The sequence below is a fragment of the Schistocerca americana genome, chromosome 1 (genome assembly GCF_021461395.2).
Source record: "Schistocerca americana isolate TAMUIC-IGC-003095 chromosome 1, iqSchAmer2.1, whole genome shotgun sequence".
NCBI lineage: Eukaryota > Metazoa > Arthropoda > Insecta > Orthoptera > Acrididae > Schistocerca > Schistocerca americana.
This window is the reverse complement of record NC_060119.1, coordinates 914,961,178-914,978,558: the sequence shown is the minus strand read 5'-3', so window position 1 is coordinate 914,978,558 and position 17,381 is coordinate 914,961,178. Positions and strand designations below refer to the sequence as shown.

At 36.5% G+C, this 17,381-nt stretch overlaps 1 protein-coding gene across 1 annotated transcript; it reads right to left on the bottom strand.

Moving 5' to 3' along the window:
- Positions 1 to 3,979: 3,979 nt before the first annotated feature.
- LOC124547678 lies at positions 3,980 to 4,902 on the bottom strand. The gene is made up of 3 exons (XM_047125123.1): positions 4,654 to 4,902; positions 4,377 to 4,569; positions 3,980 to 4,259 (listed from the first exon to the last, which is right to left on the bottom strand). Exons 1-3 carry the CDS (start codon positions 4,855 to 4,857, stop codon positions 4,051 to 4,053), a joined length of 606 nt encoding a protein of 201 aa, XP_046981079.1. The 5' UTR covers positions 4,858 to 4,902; the 3' UTR covers positions 3,980 to 4,050.
- Between the last annotated feature and the right edge of the window lie 12,479 nt (positions 4,903 to 17,381).

Sequence of the window (17,381 nt, the reverse complement as noted above, 5' to 3'; positions counted from 1 at the left end):
TATGTCTGATTTTAAACGTTGCTTCTTTATTTTCGTTTTTGACGGGATCTGCCCTCCCTCACTAATACTAACTCGCAATTCGACGCTATCCCATTCAGCTTGGTCATTTCTAATCGTGTCACTTTCTTTACGTAAGTTAAAACATGTTGTGAAATGAATCGTGCAATGTGACCGCATTCAAAGGAGAAAGGAATTTGATAATATACGAGTACCGTATAACAGGTGATAAAAATGGCAGGAGGCCAGAATAAATATACCTATTTAGTTTTGTCAGTTGCTGCAGAACCACTTCTTACTTCTAGATCTTTTAACCCGGCAGTAAACTCAGCTGGTCTGTCAGACCACGGAGAAATCTTCACATTAATACTATGTCTGAAAATTAGTTAAAAGAAGCCATCTTGTCGGCACATATAAAAGATAACAATAAGAGTCGTCTGATAGGAATTAAAAATCTATGTAATCTGTAAGGGTCTGAAAGAACAGCTACGTGTTTGACGTTTGTGCGTCCAGTTTCCAGGCGCGTGCACTGACGTGTTAATATCCCTCACGCATGATAACAGCAGATTCTTCCACTTCTGTATATTATTCCCTAAAAACATGGTGGTTGTCATTAATACATTTATGTAAAACTGTTCTTACGGGTACTTAGCATCTGGCTGAGTCAACAATGTGTACCGTAGCTGCGCGTGGAGGGCGACGAGCGACTGGCGACTGATTGTGTCCCGCGTGAAAGCTCTCATAAGGCTATGTGTAAAGGCAGTAGAAGGCGATTCGCTTAACAAGCTACACTGCCGCACAGTGAGCCAAAGTCGAAGCTCCGAATCTCCCGTGTGGAAGGACGCGTAAGGTCCAATATAACGCGAGTCGCTTCAGCACTCTGCAGCTGGATGCAGTGCCTCCCGTGTGAAAGGGCCCTTATTAGCTGTAGATATTACCTCACAGGAGTGTATGAGTTTATGGACAATGCTGTTACACACGCGTAAGTAATGAAATTTAGGCAAGAATATTTTAGTTCGTGCAAGAACGTCCTTTCCACAACCGAATATATGGTAACAATATGCGCACCCATTATTTTTGAGTGGTAATCATTTAGGTACAATTCTTTTTCTACAAAGATTTCCTTAAGAAACGTTCTTAGTGGAGCGTTTCAGCACTGTAGAAGTTCAAGAATTCCCTCTGTACGTTTAGTTAAAGCATTAATCGATACTTCGGAGTGCCAGTGAAGTCTTCCGTTTCACTACAATAGTTGCACAACACTGACATTAGAGGAGGAGGGGGGGGGGGGGGGGTCAATAGTACTACAGGTGCATTCATTTCCAAGCTTTTCCAGATTAGTGATACCTGTAAACCGAAATCGCTAGAAATAAAATATATAAAATAAAATGTGGTGCTTGGTCTTATCCTTTTCCTGATTAGTTTACATGCTACATTAATTTTTAAGTTAATATGAGACGCGAAATGCTATACATGCAATGCTATACAAGCAAGAATAGGACATGCTTACGCCTTACACAGTAAGTGCAGAAACTTTCAACAGGAATGGCAAAGGCAACCAACCATAATCCTCTAAATAACCGTGAAGTATTGAAATCGAATGTGTTGTAATTCATGGTACGTGAAGCTCAGAACTCAAATAACTCATAGCAATTAGACTGAACTGTCGAATATTCTCGTGAAAATCGACTGTGAAGTGTTTCTGAGCGTCTTTAATATCATGAAGCACAGTCTATCTTTCGACAGGCGACGTGGCTCTGTGGTGTAGTGCTTACCTACCAAGTAGGCAGCTTGTGTTAGATTCCTGACCGATGCAAATTTTTAAAGGAAGATGCGTGTTCTACGAGAATTTCCGTGAAACGCATAAACACAGCTAAAAATCGGGAGCGCTCGATAATGATAAACGTTGGGTAACTTGTTACGGTAATTTTTTGTTCACTTCGAGTATCTGCGCCACATAAAATTTATCAGTACGTGTTAATAAACCCAAATGTAAGCGTCTGTTTACGAAAAATGCACATCTTATTTCTAATTACATATCATCCACAAAAATCCAATTTTCAATGTATATATAAATTCTTAATTACCGGCCTTAAAAGTATTGTTAAAGATAAATGAATAAAACTTTTCAAATTGTTATTTCATCTTTGTGAATTTTACTCTTAACATTCTTTGTTTAAAAATTTACCGCAGCTATGGATCGAATCCGGGGACCCAAATTACCGGCAAACACGCTACCACAGTCACGCTATCTGCGAGAAATTCGGCCTTGCTTTGGGATATTAAAGGCGTTCGCAGAACTTCAAAGTCTATTTTCTCGAGAATTTCTGAGTGCTGCATAAAACTTCTGTAGGATTGATATTTGAGGTCCGAATTTTACGTACGTACAATATTAAAAAAAATTAAAAATCCGATTGATGTGTGATCATATAATAAGAAATTGATTTCTTCAACAGACTAATCTATTACTGTAAAAATGGTTACAGTTATAAAGTTTGGTTAGATACAGTGCTATTTAAGAATAATTTCTGGATAAATGTTAAGTATTTTGGATGTAGATGACTGTGGGATACGAGCATCGGGTTTGACCAGTAACACAGGAAATATGTTTTAAAGCAGATTGCATGTAAACATGTTCAAAGGGAAATTTATCCTGTTGCACTCTCTCCGATTTGGAAAGGCATAGGAACGATCCATTGGAGATCGTTCTTTTGCGAGTATGCATTTTCCTTATTTTTTAATATGTAGCTTATTGACTTCAGTAGCCATGCTACTATGTTCTTATATGAGTGCCTTAAAAATGATTTTGAAATTTGTTTTGATGAAAATGAATTAAATTTAAGCCCACAGAAGAGATGCTAATCTTTGGTCAGCAATAGCATTCAAATAATTATCTCATTTAATTCGCAACAGCCACAAATTCTGTTACTAATGTCAGAAAAGCACTGAACATTGCATACCATTAGCAGATAACGCACAGAAACTCAACCTGGTGTCAAAGGATTACCTTAACCATCAACATATACAATGCCCTATCGCCTTAAGCAAGTGTTAGTAGTGACATGCCCAGACGAGAAAATATCTTTTGTAGAAGTCTTACTCAATGCACAATTATCTTTTTTTTTGTTTTTGCATCATGTAATGCTTTATAAGATATGAAGTATCAGTAACACTGAGTACTCCGGTTAAGCATTAAACCACGCGCTTGTACACACGATTTAATGAACCACTTAGTGTCACATCCTTTAGGTTCTGATATACTATGGCGTAATGAGTCTGCATACTGCTGAGTACAAATCTGCAACTGTCATTAACGGAATAGCTGATCATTAGTATTAAAGTATTCCATGTAATTATTGCTGTAGAAGTCTGGCTGGAATGTCCCATTTGTACTTTACGTGTAGCATTCTGCATCTGCTAAATACCCTTTCAACATCAATCCATGTCACACATAAACTGCTTCGACTGAATGATGACAGACAGACCAGTTAAATCTATGTTTATGTTGGCTAACCCTATTCTTTCCTTTGATAACCGAATGGTTTGGAAACCATCACTGAATTATGCTATGTGCTGCGCAATAACCAAAATTTAACGAGTAAGTAGTAATATTCTAGTTTGTCATCCTATTCAGCCTCACATGTTCATACAAGGAGCCATACGTTTGTTGGTATCTAAGTAGCAAACTTTCTTCACAATGAAATGCAGTATTTTCGCGGAACTTATTTCGGCATAAAACAGACAATATTCATAGGGGGGACCATTATGGCACCTGCCAGTTTTTTTCCGGTTCGTTCTGTTCGAAAGGAAAACAGTGGTATTAAAGAATTTAGACATTAGTAAGTACAAACTTTGTCTCAAAACTTGTTTTTTTATTAAGGCATTAAGTTACTGTCGATCGAAATATTTTTGTTATCTTCAGATATTCGACATATTTGGTACCGTTTCATAATTTATTGTTTCATATTCTGACCTAGCTGCTTTACAATTACTAAACGCTACTTGCAGCTATGAAATTCAAATAACTGCCCTTCTGCAAATATTTTACACAGAATCTTACTGTCTCTCTGCTGTAGACATCCAGGGAAACGTATCATTTCCGATAAGTGGCACGTAGTCTAGGAATTTATCACACATCCGCGCGGCGCCTTGGATGATGCGGTAAGCCACTGGGCGACGTACCAAGGCTGTTCCAGCACTACTAGTAGAAGGCGAGTCCTCGTCTTTGTACCTATGTTCTTGTTGTCTGGGCATCTCTGGTAAACCTGCAAGTTGAGTGCATATGTTCCTCATTAGAAGTACAAACCATGTAAAGCAATTTGAAACAAGTTATATTTTATCAATGTATTTAATTTTGATCATCCCAGTTTGTTTCACGCTACCGGAATTACAGGGAAGGCCCCGGTACGATAGCTGAGGGCATGGTTCCATCACCATATCTTCTTTATCCACTACAGTGTAGAATGATTCGTACATCGACATAATCCGGCTTTTGAAGTCTGACGCTAGCGAGCAAGTAATAAGCATACCACTTCCAAGTTTAAGAGCAACATAAAGCTTTAACACATCGAGTACCTGCAAAATTTTCCGTCGTTTAGTGTGTCTAACGTTAACACTATGGACATCTTTTCGCTTTACGTATGCACTTTCATCGCTTACCTTCTCTGGAGATTCTCTCAAAATGGAGGAGTTTCCGACACAATTCACTCCGTTGAAGAGGCTGGAGATAAATATCTTGCCTACTTTGGAATCCCATATGGACATGTTCTTCAGAATTTTGACGTATTGGTACCAGCCGTTGCTTCTCTCCCAGACTACGAGAGGTAACAGCCTCGAAAACTTATTCTCAAACATAGGAGTCATACCTTCTGATAAAAGTTGATTCGTAGATATTGAGTATATTAGCGTAGCAACCTATTCAAAATAATACAAAGTGAAAATATCTGTACGTAACACAGTAAAAATGAACGTTAAAATATATTCATTTGTAATAACTCACTGGCACTCACGGATACATCACCTAACCGTACCGAAGCAGTAATTATTTATCCACTACGATAGTGTGTAGCATTGTCGCTAGACTGCGCTCAATTCATATCTCGTAATCTGAGACGCAAGGGAAATATCTTTGTATTATTAGTTAGCAAGAGATATTGGTCTATTATTATTCGAACCTTATCTTAAAGATTATTATTAGTCTTGAGTAAAGTTCTGGTGATTTTCTGTTGAGAAGATCGAAAGTCAAAATTAAATTTCGCTTCCCAGCATCATTCACAATCATTTATTTTGACGCACCATTTCGTTTTTAAAATTTTCCCCAGCCTTGTTTAAATTTTACATTGTTTGCGCTGTCTTGTTCCTTGCATTATTCGAAAATAGATGTTCAATGATGCTAAACCTCCATTTAAAAGATTAGATTTAACTTTGACTTTAAATACAGACAATTATGAGAGAATAACGGCCATTGTCACTCCAGAGCTACACCTGTTTTCAATAATCATCTGTAAAAAAAATGAAAATTGCAACGTAACTTTCAAACAGTTTCCAAAGTTTTCTCGCTATTGTAGTCGTTACAGACGTAGTTGTGTGTGATTACCCCCCCCCCCCCCCCCCCTCCACCCATCAAGATCATGGATTCGCTACTGGTTCACAGATAGTTATTTGTGTGCTGCCTCCGTGTCTGGTGTCTGCATGTCTTCTGCTCGTCATGGGGGGAGCCTATTAGGTTCCTTGGTGTGAAGGTATCTCAATTGCCAGAATTTGGCTGACAATGCTAGAAGTAGTGGCAGATTGTAACATCAAATGAAAAAGCTTTGCACTTGTGTGAGCTGAAGTTCAGACCTCATTTTGAAATACTGTTGACAGTTGTTTGTGAGCCAGATGGACTGAGGAAAGTGATGGAATGGTAGCACTCTGGGCTCACATTCAGGAGGACGATGGTTCAAATCCACATCTAGCCATTCAGATTTGGGTTCTTCATCATTACCCTGAAGAGATTTAGTCAAATGCTGGGATGGTTTATTGGAAAGAGTAGGACCATTTCCTTTTCCCATCCCTGAAACATTCTGAACTTGTGTTCCATTTCTAATGACACCAGTATTGATGAGACATTATATCCTAATATTCCTCTCTTCCTGTTCAGCTGGATGGAAACGCCATATTCAATAGTGTCATTGTGCTTCTACCTTTTTCTCGTTTTCACTACAGAAGAAGGTATTTGAGACCCTGGTACTACACAACTTCACATCTGATAGATTTCTGTGGATAATTAGACAAACAGCTGCTATGCAAATGTCCAACCAGATTGTTCTCTGAAGATGAAGAAATTAACATGACATTTCTTTACCAATGTGAGGCACCGTGATTCCGTAACCATGCTTTTTCTAACATCACAAGCTATGTATCAGTAACAGCTTAGTTCAATGTCATATAAAAAAAATCTTGAAAGCAATTTCACTAGGCGTGAACATGACCATTACAAGCTGCTTTAAATCTATCTCCTTTAAATCTAGAAAGTTTTCCTAATCTACATTTATAGCATTTATGTATGGCATTACAGTGGATTCTCAGTTAAAAGTTTTAGATCTAAAGTAATACAATCACTGGAGTACAACTTCCAAACTCTTGCACACTTTTTAGAGAATGGCAAGGTGTGAAGTCTAGCTAAGAATAATTGCTTCGGTGTATGATCTCCAGTTTCCTTCCACAAAATAGGCGCAAAGTTTGAATGCTCTAGAGATACAAATAAGTGATTTGTATGTCTAGTATTTTAACTTGACCCAAAGTTTTCCATTGTCTTGAGTACAGTTTTTCCATATTCATGGATTATGTTCATGACAATTTAATATTATGTGGAAAATACCAGTATGTTTACAAATAAGATATGTTTTCTCTATGAAAAAATGGCTACATGCTGGCTATTTACATAACTAGATTTTTAAAAAAATCTTTAATCTACAACAAAATGTGATAAATGTAACCCAACTACATACTAACCATTCACAAATGTATCTGTAGAGTGGGAGCTGTGAAGAAGATACAATTTCAGTTTATCTTTGAAACTTTCATTATCTGTCAACACCCGCAATTCACAAGGGGGGCAGTCAAATGTTTTTATAGTTACATATTTTACTCTTTCCTGTGCAAAAGTAAAGTTAAGTTTTTGGAAGAAGACAAAAGAGTGTAACAGGACATGTTACTATGAAATGATTGTTGTTTAATGTGGCCAAACTGTGATCATCCATCCCTTCAGAAGTATGAAATACCAGCATCAAAAGAACATTGATAAAAGAAGAAGAGAAGAAGAAGAATCTTAGTATAGTGCAAGGAAAGAAGATATATATAGGGGAGGTTTTATTGGCTAAACCAGTTTTGATTAATAAGTCATTGTCAATCGTCCATAGATAACTCTCGGTCGTTGACTGCATCAGAACATTTTAAGAGGCATCTATGAGGTATTGGAAATGAGTTATCAGTTGAAACTGGTGTAGCCATTAAAGAATCTATATAATCACTTGAGTGTGTGAGCTTTATTGTTAAAAATAATTTACTTTCTGCCAATAACATGGAAAATATAGACAAGGTGAAGGTGCCAGCTGTATCTTGTTAGCAAGAATCATATGGACCATCCTGGCACGTTACTAAAGTTATTCAGGAAAACTGTGGAAAATCAGTATTTCTGTATTAGGTAAGAAGAAAAAACAAATGTAAAATTACAAAGGAATGGAATGACTGTCCACTATCAAACCCTTACACTGAGGAGGCGAAATCACAGTACTGCTGTTAGTTACCTTGCGGGGGGGGGGGATCCTGATTTTTGGAATGGTTAATTCCCTCCTCACCTCATGGAGAAAAAAGGTGTCTAGGCTTGGAAAGTTGGAAAGGAGATGCAGGTAACTTGGTCCCCAGCTTGAGATGGACCCACCTGTTCTGAACACAGTACTGGAATGTCACCTCATGAAGGGAAGTACTGGCAAGCTATTCTGCCACTACAAAATTTTAATTTTCTCATGTAATGTCTAGTTTTGATAAAAAAGACAAATATGGCATTCCGTGGCTTAGAGTGTGGAATGTTAGATCCCTTAATCATATTGGTAGGTTAGAGAATTTGAAAAGGGAGTGGATAGCCATGGGGTTAGATATGGTGGAAGTTAGTGAAGTGTAGTGGCAGAAACACTAGGACTGCTTTTCAGATTGGTACACTGATATAGCCACAGTATCAAATAGGAGTAATGCAACTGAACTATATTGAACAGTACAGTGAATTGATTATCATATTCAGTAGTAACAGCACAGGTTAGGGTAAAGCCATAATTCATCACATTAGTAGCAGCACAGATGCTTACCAGTTCTGCAGATAATGGAGAAAGAAAAGAATTCTAATGAGACACAAAAAAATATTTAATGTGTTAAGGGAGAAGAAAATTTAATTTGGAAGGGGGCTAAATTTTGTTAGTAAGGAAAGGAAGGAAAGGAATAGCCATAGGAGAAGTGGCTGCGAGTAAGCAATGAAAATGAAAGCTGTCTGGTATGATTTACACAGAGCACAATTCATATTATATAGGTGTGAGGGAACTGGAGACACAAGAGGGTTTCAGATAAATTGTGTAATGAGTAAAACAGAGATTTAGAAACCATATTTTAAACCGCAAAATATTCCCAGGATTGGATGTTGACTTTGATCATAATTTATTAATTGTGCAATGCAGATTAAAGATGATGAAATTGCAGAAATCTAGGAAATTAAGGAGATGATACTTGGATAAGTGCAAACAATCAGAGATTTTTGATAGTTTCAAATGGGAAATCAGGTAATTGCTGATGGAAACTGGAGAAAGAAATACAATAAAAGATGAATGGGCAACTTTGAAAGATGAAATGACAAAGGCAGAGAAGGAAAATCTTAAAGAAATCTTCGGATGAAAGAGAGCAGCTCTGATGGCAAGCCATACTACGCAAAGAATGTAAGGCTGAAACTATGAAAGAATGAATGGAAGGGTTGTATAAAGAAAAGAAACTAGAAGGCAACTTTGAGTAAATGAAAGAGGAAGTGGATGTAGATGAGGTGGATGATGTAATATTCCAAGGAGAATATTCTGTTGAACTATTAAGGTCAATTACTAAGCAAAGAATAGAAGGGTGAAAGTAGGAATGAATGAATGGAAGGGCTGTATAAAGAAAAGAACCTCAGATACAGTTTTATGTCAAGGAAAGAGAAAATGGGTGTAGATGAACTAAATGGTTCAAATGGCTCTAAGGACTATGGGACTTAACATCTGAAGTCATCAATCCCCTAGACTTAGAACTACTTAAACCTAACTAAACTAAGGACATCACATACATCCATGCCCGAGGAAGGTTTTGAACCTGCGACCGTAGCAGTAGCACGGTTCCGGACTGAAGCGCCTAGAGCCGATCGGCCACAGCGGCCGGCCGTAAGTGAACTCGGTGATGCAATACTCCAATAAGAACTTAACAGAACATTAAAGGATAAGTGCAGTAAGGCAACATTACAACGTTCTGTTAAACTATGAAGATCCTTGGGAGAATCAAAGGTGTTAAAATTGTTCCACCTGTTATGCTGGATACACAAGAAAGGCAAAATACCCTCAGACTTCAGGATAACTGTAATAATACAAATACAAATGAAATCATGTGCTGACAGGAATGAATATTAGTGAACTGTCTGTTCAGTAGAACATAGTTGCAAAATTCTAGTAGAAGTTATCCATAGAAGAATGAAATGACTGTTAAAAGACAAAGGGCAGAGTGGGAGAGGCAGACTTTAAAAGATGGGTAGAAGAAAGACAAAACCCACATTTATAGCATTTTAAGTTTTATACAAATCTTTTGATAATTCTGACTGAAATATATTCTTTTACATTCTGATGTGGTCAAAGACAAAATACAGAAAATATGTACATAAACCAGACAGCAGTCATGAGATTCAGATGACATGAAAGGTAAAAATTGAGGAAGGGATTTAGGTGATCTCTCATATTAATCCATCCGTGCAGTGAAAAAGCAGTAAAAAGCAACTGAGGAAGAATTTAAAAAATGCATTAAAGTTTGGGAAGAAGAAATTAAAACTTTGAGTTCTGCTGATGACACTGAAATTATGTCTAAAATTGCAAAGCATTTGGAAGATCTCTTAATGGAATGGATAATGTTTTGAAGTGTGTTAAAAATGACTATCAATGAAAGTGAAAGAAGCGTACCAGAAATAGAGTGTATTTGAGAGTCAGGAAATGAGTAAGTAATTAGATACTGGTACTAAAACTAGCAGATGAGCTTTGCTGTTTGGACAGCAAAATAACTGCAAATTGCCAAACTAAAAATACAGGAAACAGCAAGAAAAGGTTTTTTATAAAGAGAAACATGGGAACATCAACCATAATTGTAAGTATCAGGATCATGTGAAAGTGAGACATGGTACACAATACAGACAACAAGATAATATAAGTGTTTGAAATGTTATATCATGGAGGAACACCAAAGATTTGGAGGGTAATTCAGATTATGAATGAAGAGGTATGAAGGAATAGTTAATCTAAAAGGAAGGGAAGATAGGAGATAAAATTTGGAGAGGGAGGCCAAGACTTGAATACTATTAGTATGTTCAAATGAATGTATGTTGTCATAGTTATACTAACAGAAGATACTTGCCATGGAGAGACTAGTGTGAAAAGCTACAAAAACCAATCTTTCTACTGATGGCTAAAATAACTAAATATGACATTGAGAAATGAAAGTAACTGCAGGAAATGAGCTTCATTAGATCACTGGTGTCTACTGAGTGTAAACAATAAATACTTAGCACCTTCAGTGTTACCAATTATGCCACACAGTCTGGAGAAAATATTGAATGCCAGCATGAACAGAACTGTGTGTAATAAGATGGGTGTAATGGATTTTACTCCAATTAAAAATCAGCCTATAAGTTAACTGTAAGAGATAAGGAGCAGTTATTTAGTGTAAATGGGGATGCACCAGCTTGTTTCAAAATAGTAATTACATTTAGACTGTCTATGTACAAATGATATATAGCAGCATAGTGATAATTTGTTTTTAACATAATGCTGTGTACACTATTATTTATTAAGGCTTCCTTAGAACCTTATGGACTGATGGATGGAACCAATAAGTATGCAATGTGTATGGGTATAGGATTTGCCATTAGCCAATACGCCCTATGTTTTAATGTAATAATTTGGAGAGAGAGAGAGAGAGAGAGAGAGAGAGAGAGAGAGAGAGAGAGAGAGAGAAATATTTTGTTGTTGCAAGCTTGTGCTTTTGTATGAGATTGGGGTTCCTTTGGGAAACTGATTTTATATTTTGCCATGGATGTGGATAACATAAAATGACTGAGAAGGATTTGTTTTGATTACTTGCGTAGAGAGTTGTTCTAAATTTTTCCAGAATATCATCCTATCAACTGTCAGAGATTACCCTTAGGATCACAAAGTTCTATTAGAGAGAACACATTTAAGCAGTAAAATGAATGTGGTCTTATTACCCATTGCTGTTGTGCCACACCATTAAGTAAATAATCACATTAACAGTAGGGGATCGTGCAATAACACTGTGTTTAAATTACATCATTAATTAATTAGAAGAACATTCAGAGAATAAGAACATTCAGAGAATGAATGACTTATCCTCATATGCCTGACATTTATAAACCTAAAAAACTTTGCTCTGAACAGCTACCAATTCTAATGAATTTTGTGAAATGAAATGTGAGCAGTGTCCAGTTGCTATTAGTTACCAGACAAGTAGTAATGTTCTTTGTAGACAGGCTTCTCTCTGTTCTTACAGCATGTAGTTAACTATAGTTTTGTGCCAGATATCAGTGTGGTAATGTAATATTAAGTTATCACAAAGGGATAAGCAGCAGATATTTAATGTAACCGAGGAAACAGCAGGTAGTTTGAAAGTAGCAACTTTCTTTATAGTTTTATTGTAAGTGTGTACAAAAATCTGTTGCAGTTTACCAGCAGTTAATTGTTACTAAAGTTGTTTTATGTTGTTGATTCATACCTCCACTTGTTCCATACCCCACAAGTTCTTTTTCATCATGGGCTATACATAACTTGTTGACATAATGAATGACTGAGTGAATCATGCAAAACATAACAATTGCAGTTGTCATGATAGGTGCAAGCATTTCATGTACCTGTGTGTACATAATAAAACAGTGGATAGTTCATAATGGAATAACAACAGTGCCATGGAAACGATAAACTGCTACTCATCACATAGAGGAGACACTGAGTCGCAGCCAGGTGCAGATGAAAAGACTGCCACATATTTTAGTTTTTGGACAAAATGTCCCTGTTCAGAAATAGAAAACACTCTCACATCCACACAAGCACTACTCATACATACATCCTACCTGGTCACTGCCTGTAGCCTTTGCAGAAAAGAATACTTAAATGAATGTAATAATTCAAATTATCTCTTTAATTAGTTACAAAAAGTACTTTAATTTATGCATTATTATTCACTTCTAAGATAAAGGACTAAGAGAAGACCAACTTTATTTATCAGTGCTGTGAATTTTCTTTGGCAATTTGTATTCTGTTGTTTTGTCACTGGTCCATATATTATTCATGTGGACACACACACACACACACACACACACACACACACACACACACACCTGTGTCTCTACATTCTGCCAGCTGGACACATAATGTAATATTTCATGTGTATTTGTACTATAGCTTGACAAAATGTAGCAAATTTTCATTCCCTGTCATGTGCTGTTGTCAAAGGCTCAATGATTTTGCTATTCGGTGAATGGTCTCCTTTACTCTTAAATTACTGACATTCTACCAGAACTTGTGAACTATATTTAAATCATTTCAACCCATCTTTGAGTCGGTAAAGGATCCTTAGCAGTTCATTCACTGATTTTCCCAATGGTTACAAACTGTTTGGCACAGACATACACCTACATTTCATTTTCTGCAAGCTGAACACATGGGGCAGTTTTCATAACTAGAAAGGAAGTTCCTCCAGCATTATCCCATAAAGGTACTTGATTTCATGTGTGCCAATTGTAGGACTCAAAGTTCTGCAAACCTACTTCAGTCCACTTTTTTTTTAGGCAGGCTAGAGCTTTAGGTAAAGATGTTATGTATTAACTTTTTACACAAACATGATATCTACAGTATCTTTATAAACAATATGATGTTCACAAAAATCATCATTTGATGACTAAATGCAAAGAGAAATGTAAATAAATAAAATAAAAAAATTGCCGAAGGAAACTAGTGAAATACCACGAAACATTTTACACCCGCTGGAAACAGATCTTCCTCTGTTTCAAACTTTTCAAGAATGGTTTTAAATCTTGAGGTAAGAAATTAGTCTTCAGTTTTGGACTCCAAGGTAATTCTCAACTTACTAATACATTCAATCACTACCAATAGAGTGAATGTGTGTCCTTCAACTTTTTTCACTCTGTCAGGAAACGATGAAGCCTGGCTGTGAACAAAGTTCACAGTGTGAACATAGTTCAGAAAAGAGGGTGTAAAAGAAGTTTTGAAGGAACAATGAACATTTATTTTCAGATTGAAAGCATGATTTTAATGGTTTAAACATTCTGATGACTTGTTTAACAGCAGTCAACAGTGCTAACCACCTTATTTATTTTATTATTTGTTTATTTTATTTTTTATTATTGGTTTATCATTGCAAAATCTGTTTCCACAAAGCTACAAAAGTCCTTCAATGTTTGAACTTTCACAGTGCATGGTTTGAGGTACAGAACTATTTGTAAACTACCATTTCTACATCTACAGGGAAAATATACGAAGTTGCTCAAACATATTATGCAGTGTATGGGCAGCCATCCAATCCCTGTCAGTCCATGGCTCAGTTGCACTTGTAGTTTGGTAAAATCATTATTCAACCTGTTCTTTCAGCACCTCCAAAATTGAAATTAGAATCATCAGCATCCAGTTCAACAATTTTATCTCCAAGATGATTTTCTGTGAGACTGTTTGTTAAATGGTCACCTGCAGTAGTAGATGTTTCTCTTAAGTTTACACCAGTTTTGTGATCAAAATATGTAATAATGAGAGGAAAAACCTTAATCTAATTTGTGGTTAGATGCATCAGTCAGGAGTGAAGTAGATTTCACCTTTGCCAAATCACATTGCAATATATCTAAAGTATGATGAGCTAACACATTCATGATTTTGTCTTATGTTTTTGTAACCAAGCATGATGGTGTAGTGGTTAGCACATTGGACTTACATTTTGGAGGCAAATGGTTCAAATCCCTCTTTCAGCCATCCAGGCTTAGGTTTTCTATGGTTTCCTTAAATCAGTGCAGGCAGTTGCCAGATGGTTTCTTTGAAATGGGCACAGCTGATTTCTTTCTCCATCCTTTTATAATACAAGCTTGTTCTTCACCTCTAATGACTCTAAAGGACTCCAATTTTCTTTCCTTCCATTTTTGTACATGCACATGCAAGTTTATACCCTAATGTTGCTTGAATAAGCTTGACTGTACAGTCTGTAGATCTGAAACTATGACTCTGCTGAGCAGAATGAGACGCAGAGACTCAGTTGTAACTAACTTCTCCTTCTAACCACAAAGTTTCTCTGATTTAAAGAATGGCTTTAATGTTGCCCTAGACACTGTGGTACAGACTGCTCCTTTATGTTTCCCCCTTTTTAGGTGGAGTGGCTCATCTCCACATCCACTGTGGCTTATTGAGAAACTCGGAGCACATGGTATTGCATCTCACTTTCCTTTTGAGTCTGAAGAACTATAGCCACTGTGCAAGGAAATTCTGGTTGTAAATGTTCATTGAAGGAGCACTTGTGATTTTTAAAAAAATCTTTCCTACCAGGAAGCATTGTTATTGATGGAGAAAAAACCAACTAAATCTAACTCACACAATATAACATAACACTATGTAGCACACAATACAGTCTGATAATATAACACACATGCCGTTGACACACAGTGTGCCTTATACACAACAATGTAAGTGCATACTGTGGTTAAGAATGGAATCTTTTTATCAAACAGTTTCACCAACTTAATGAAAATTAATAATAAAATATACCAATAGAGCCAAAATAAATATCTAATTCAGGATAAATGATTTAATAATTGTTAAATCTGAGACAATGGTGTTCAGAACAACCTTTGAACAAAATCAGGACAGAACTACAAAAACCATGACTACCCTGAAAAAAAAAATTGGACTGATAATCACCTTACTGTTGTACACAGCTCATAGATCAATGACTACCATATTTAAATTTTTAAGAGTGTTTCACTGGCAAAGCTTATCTTGGCATGGAAGTGGAATAACATGTGGGGAGATGTGACCGGGAAGATCTGTTCTTGAACTAGAGCAGTGTGGGCAAGTTTTGTTGGCTGTTTCACGACTTTCAGTAACTAGATCTCACGACAAACTAGTGTGCCATAAGGCAGTGCTAGTTTTGTTTATTATTTGCTGGTGGATCATGTTTTATAATTTTTGGAATATTTTGTTTATATAGTTTTAAAAAATATTTTTTACATACATTCTATAGATAAAGAAGCACAAAAATGTATATAATAAAAATATAAGAACTGTTAACCAGGAGCAGAAGCACACATTCTTTCAGGCACGAATAATTATTCTAAAAGCTATACTATGTAATACAACAGAAACATCAAGAAGCAACAGAAAAACAGATTTCTACTCAAACTACATATTAATTTTTCCCATATTCTCAGTACTGTGCTAGGTCTTCCTTTGCACCCTCCTTAGATTAATGGTTTCCACAGCTGTGTGCAACAGAAAAGAAAAACAGAAAAAATCAAGAGAAATATTTCATACTGTAGCAAAAATGTATAATGAGTGCCTACTTATTTTGATTTTTGTACCTTTTTAATTAATTTTAAAGTTAAATCATTGTATTGTAACACTATATGTGGGAAATAATAAATTCAATGAGTAAAGCAAAAATGGTTTTGTGCACTATTAAACACAAACCAAGTAAAAATTTGGATGCAAATTACACTCCTTTTCTGAGAATGAAACAAGTATCAGAATAAAAACTTTGGCCACCAGATTCAAACAATGCTTCTGAATGATGACAGGAAGTATTGGGACTGAAATGAATAAACAAATATCAATATATTTGATTTACCCAAGTACAAATTTCAGCCACCAATCACAAATATCAATTTTGAGAGCACAATGGGCTAAAGGTAGTGCTGATTTATAAACGTCATAAAGGGGAAGTAATAAAGTCATTGCACAAAAAATTAGTTGCCCCTGTGCATGCCCAGATGAATCATTAAGCCTTGACATATGGCACTGTGATCAAATTGTGCTCACCTGTGCATGCACTGCTTCTGTGTGTGCATAAAGCAGTAGCAATCAGTGAGACATTTATGTTACAAGCAGACATTGTATGTAAATGTGAGTAGATGTAAGGACATGATAGAGTGGCAGGAAGGGGCAATCACATTTGGCCATGCCCATGGCCATATGGTGCATGAAGTTGCTGCATTTGTTGGTATTCCACAGTGGGCTGTTCAACAGGTCTACAAGCAGTTGCGTAACACATATAGCCATGAAACACAATGCCAGAATTGTGGCTGGAAAAAGATTCTGACTGAGAGGGACCAGATATGCATTTCATGGCTTTTGGATCAAAATCACATCTGAACCCCACAGGAAATGCTTCAGGCAGTAAATGAATGTCCATTTCAGCCTGTTAGCAAAACACTGGGCTAGGAACTGCATGCAATGAGCATTTGGAGTCAGTCACCTCACAAGAGGCCATTAGTCACACAGACACATAAAGACGACAACAGTCAAGTTCATCTGGCTTGAAGAATACATGACTGATAAAATAAAACATTGTCCATTGTACACTGTATTGTGTTTTATTAAAATTGCGTTATTAGCTAATTTCAGCTGTGAGCCATTATCAAGCACATTTGCTGTCGTGAAAGTATGTTACGATGGAGTACAACTTCTGGTTTTATGTACGTGACATAAAAGAATGTGATAAGCACAATACATAATACATGACAGAAAATATGACTGATAATGGCTCACAGCCAAAATTAGTTCATAGCACAATATTAATAAAACACAATACAGCCTACTGTGGAAAATGTTGCCTTTTATTAAACACTTAGAGGCTGTGGATCCCACGAAAGCCAAATATGTGACTACTTCACCCTGTTGCAACTCTATTGGCCTGCAAAATCGCATGACTTGAAACCAATAGGACATGTTGGAACAGCAGGTAAAACACTGACATCAGCATCTCTGCAATTTCACAGAATTACGTGATCAAATCCTCAGCAAGTGGCTTAATCTGGATGTGATGTACTGGAACAGCCTTGTGTCCAAAAA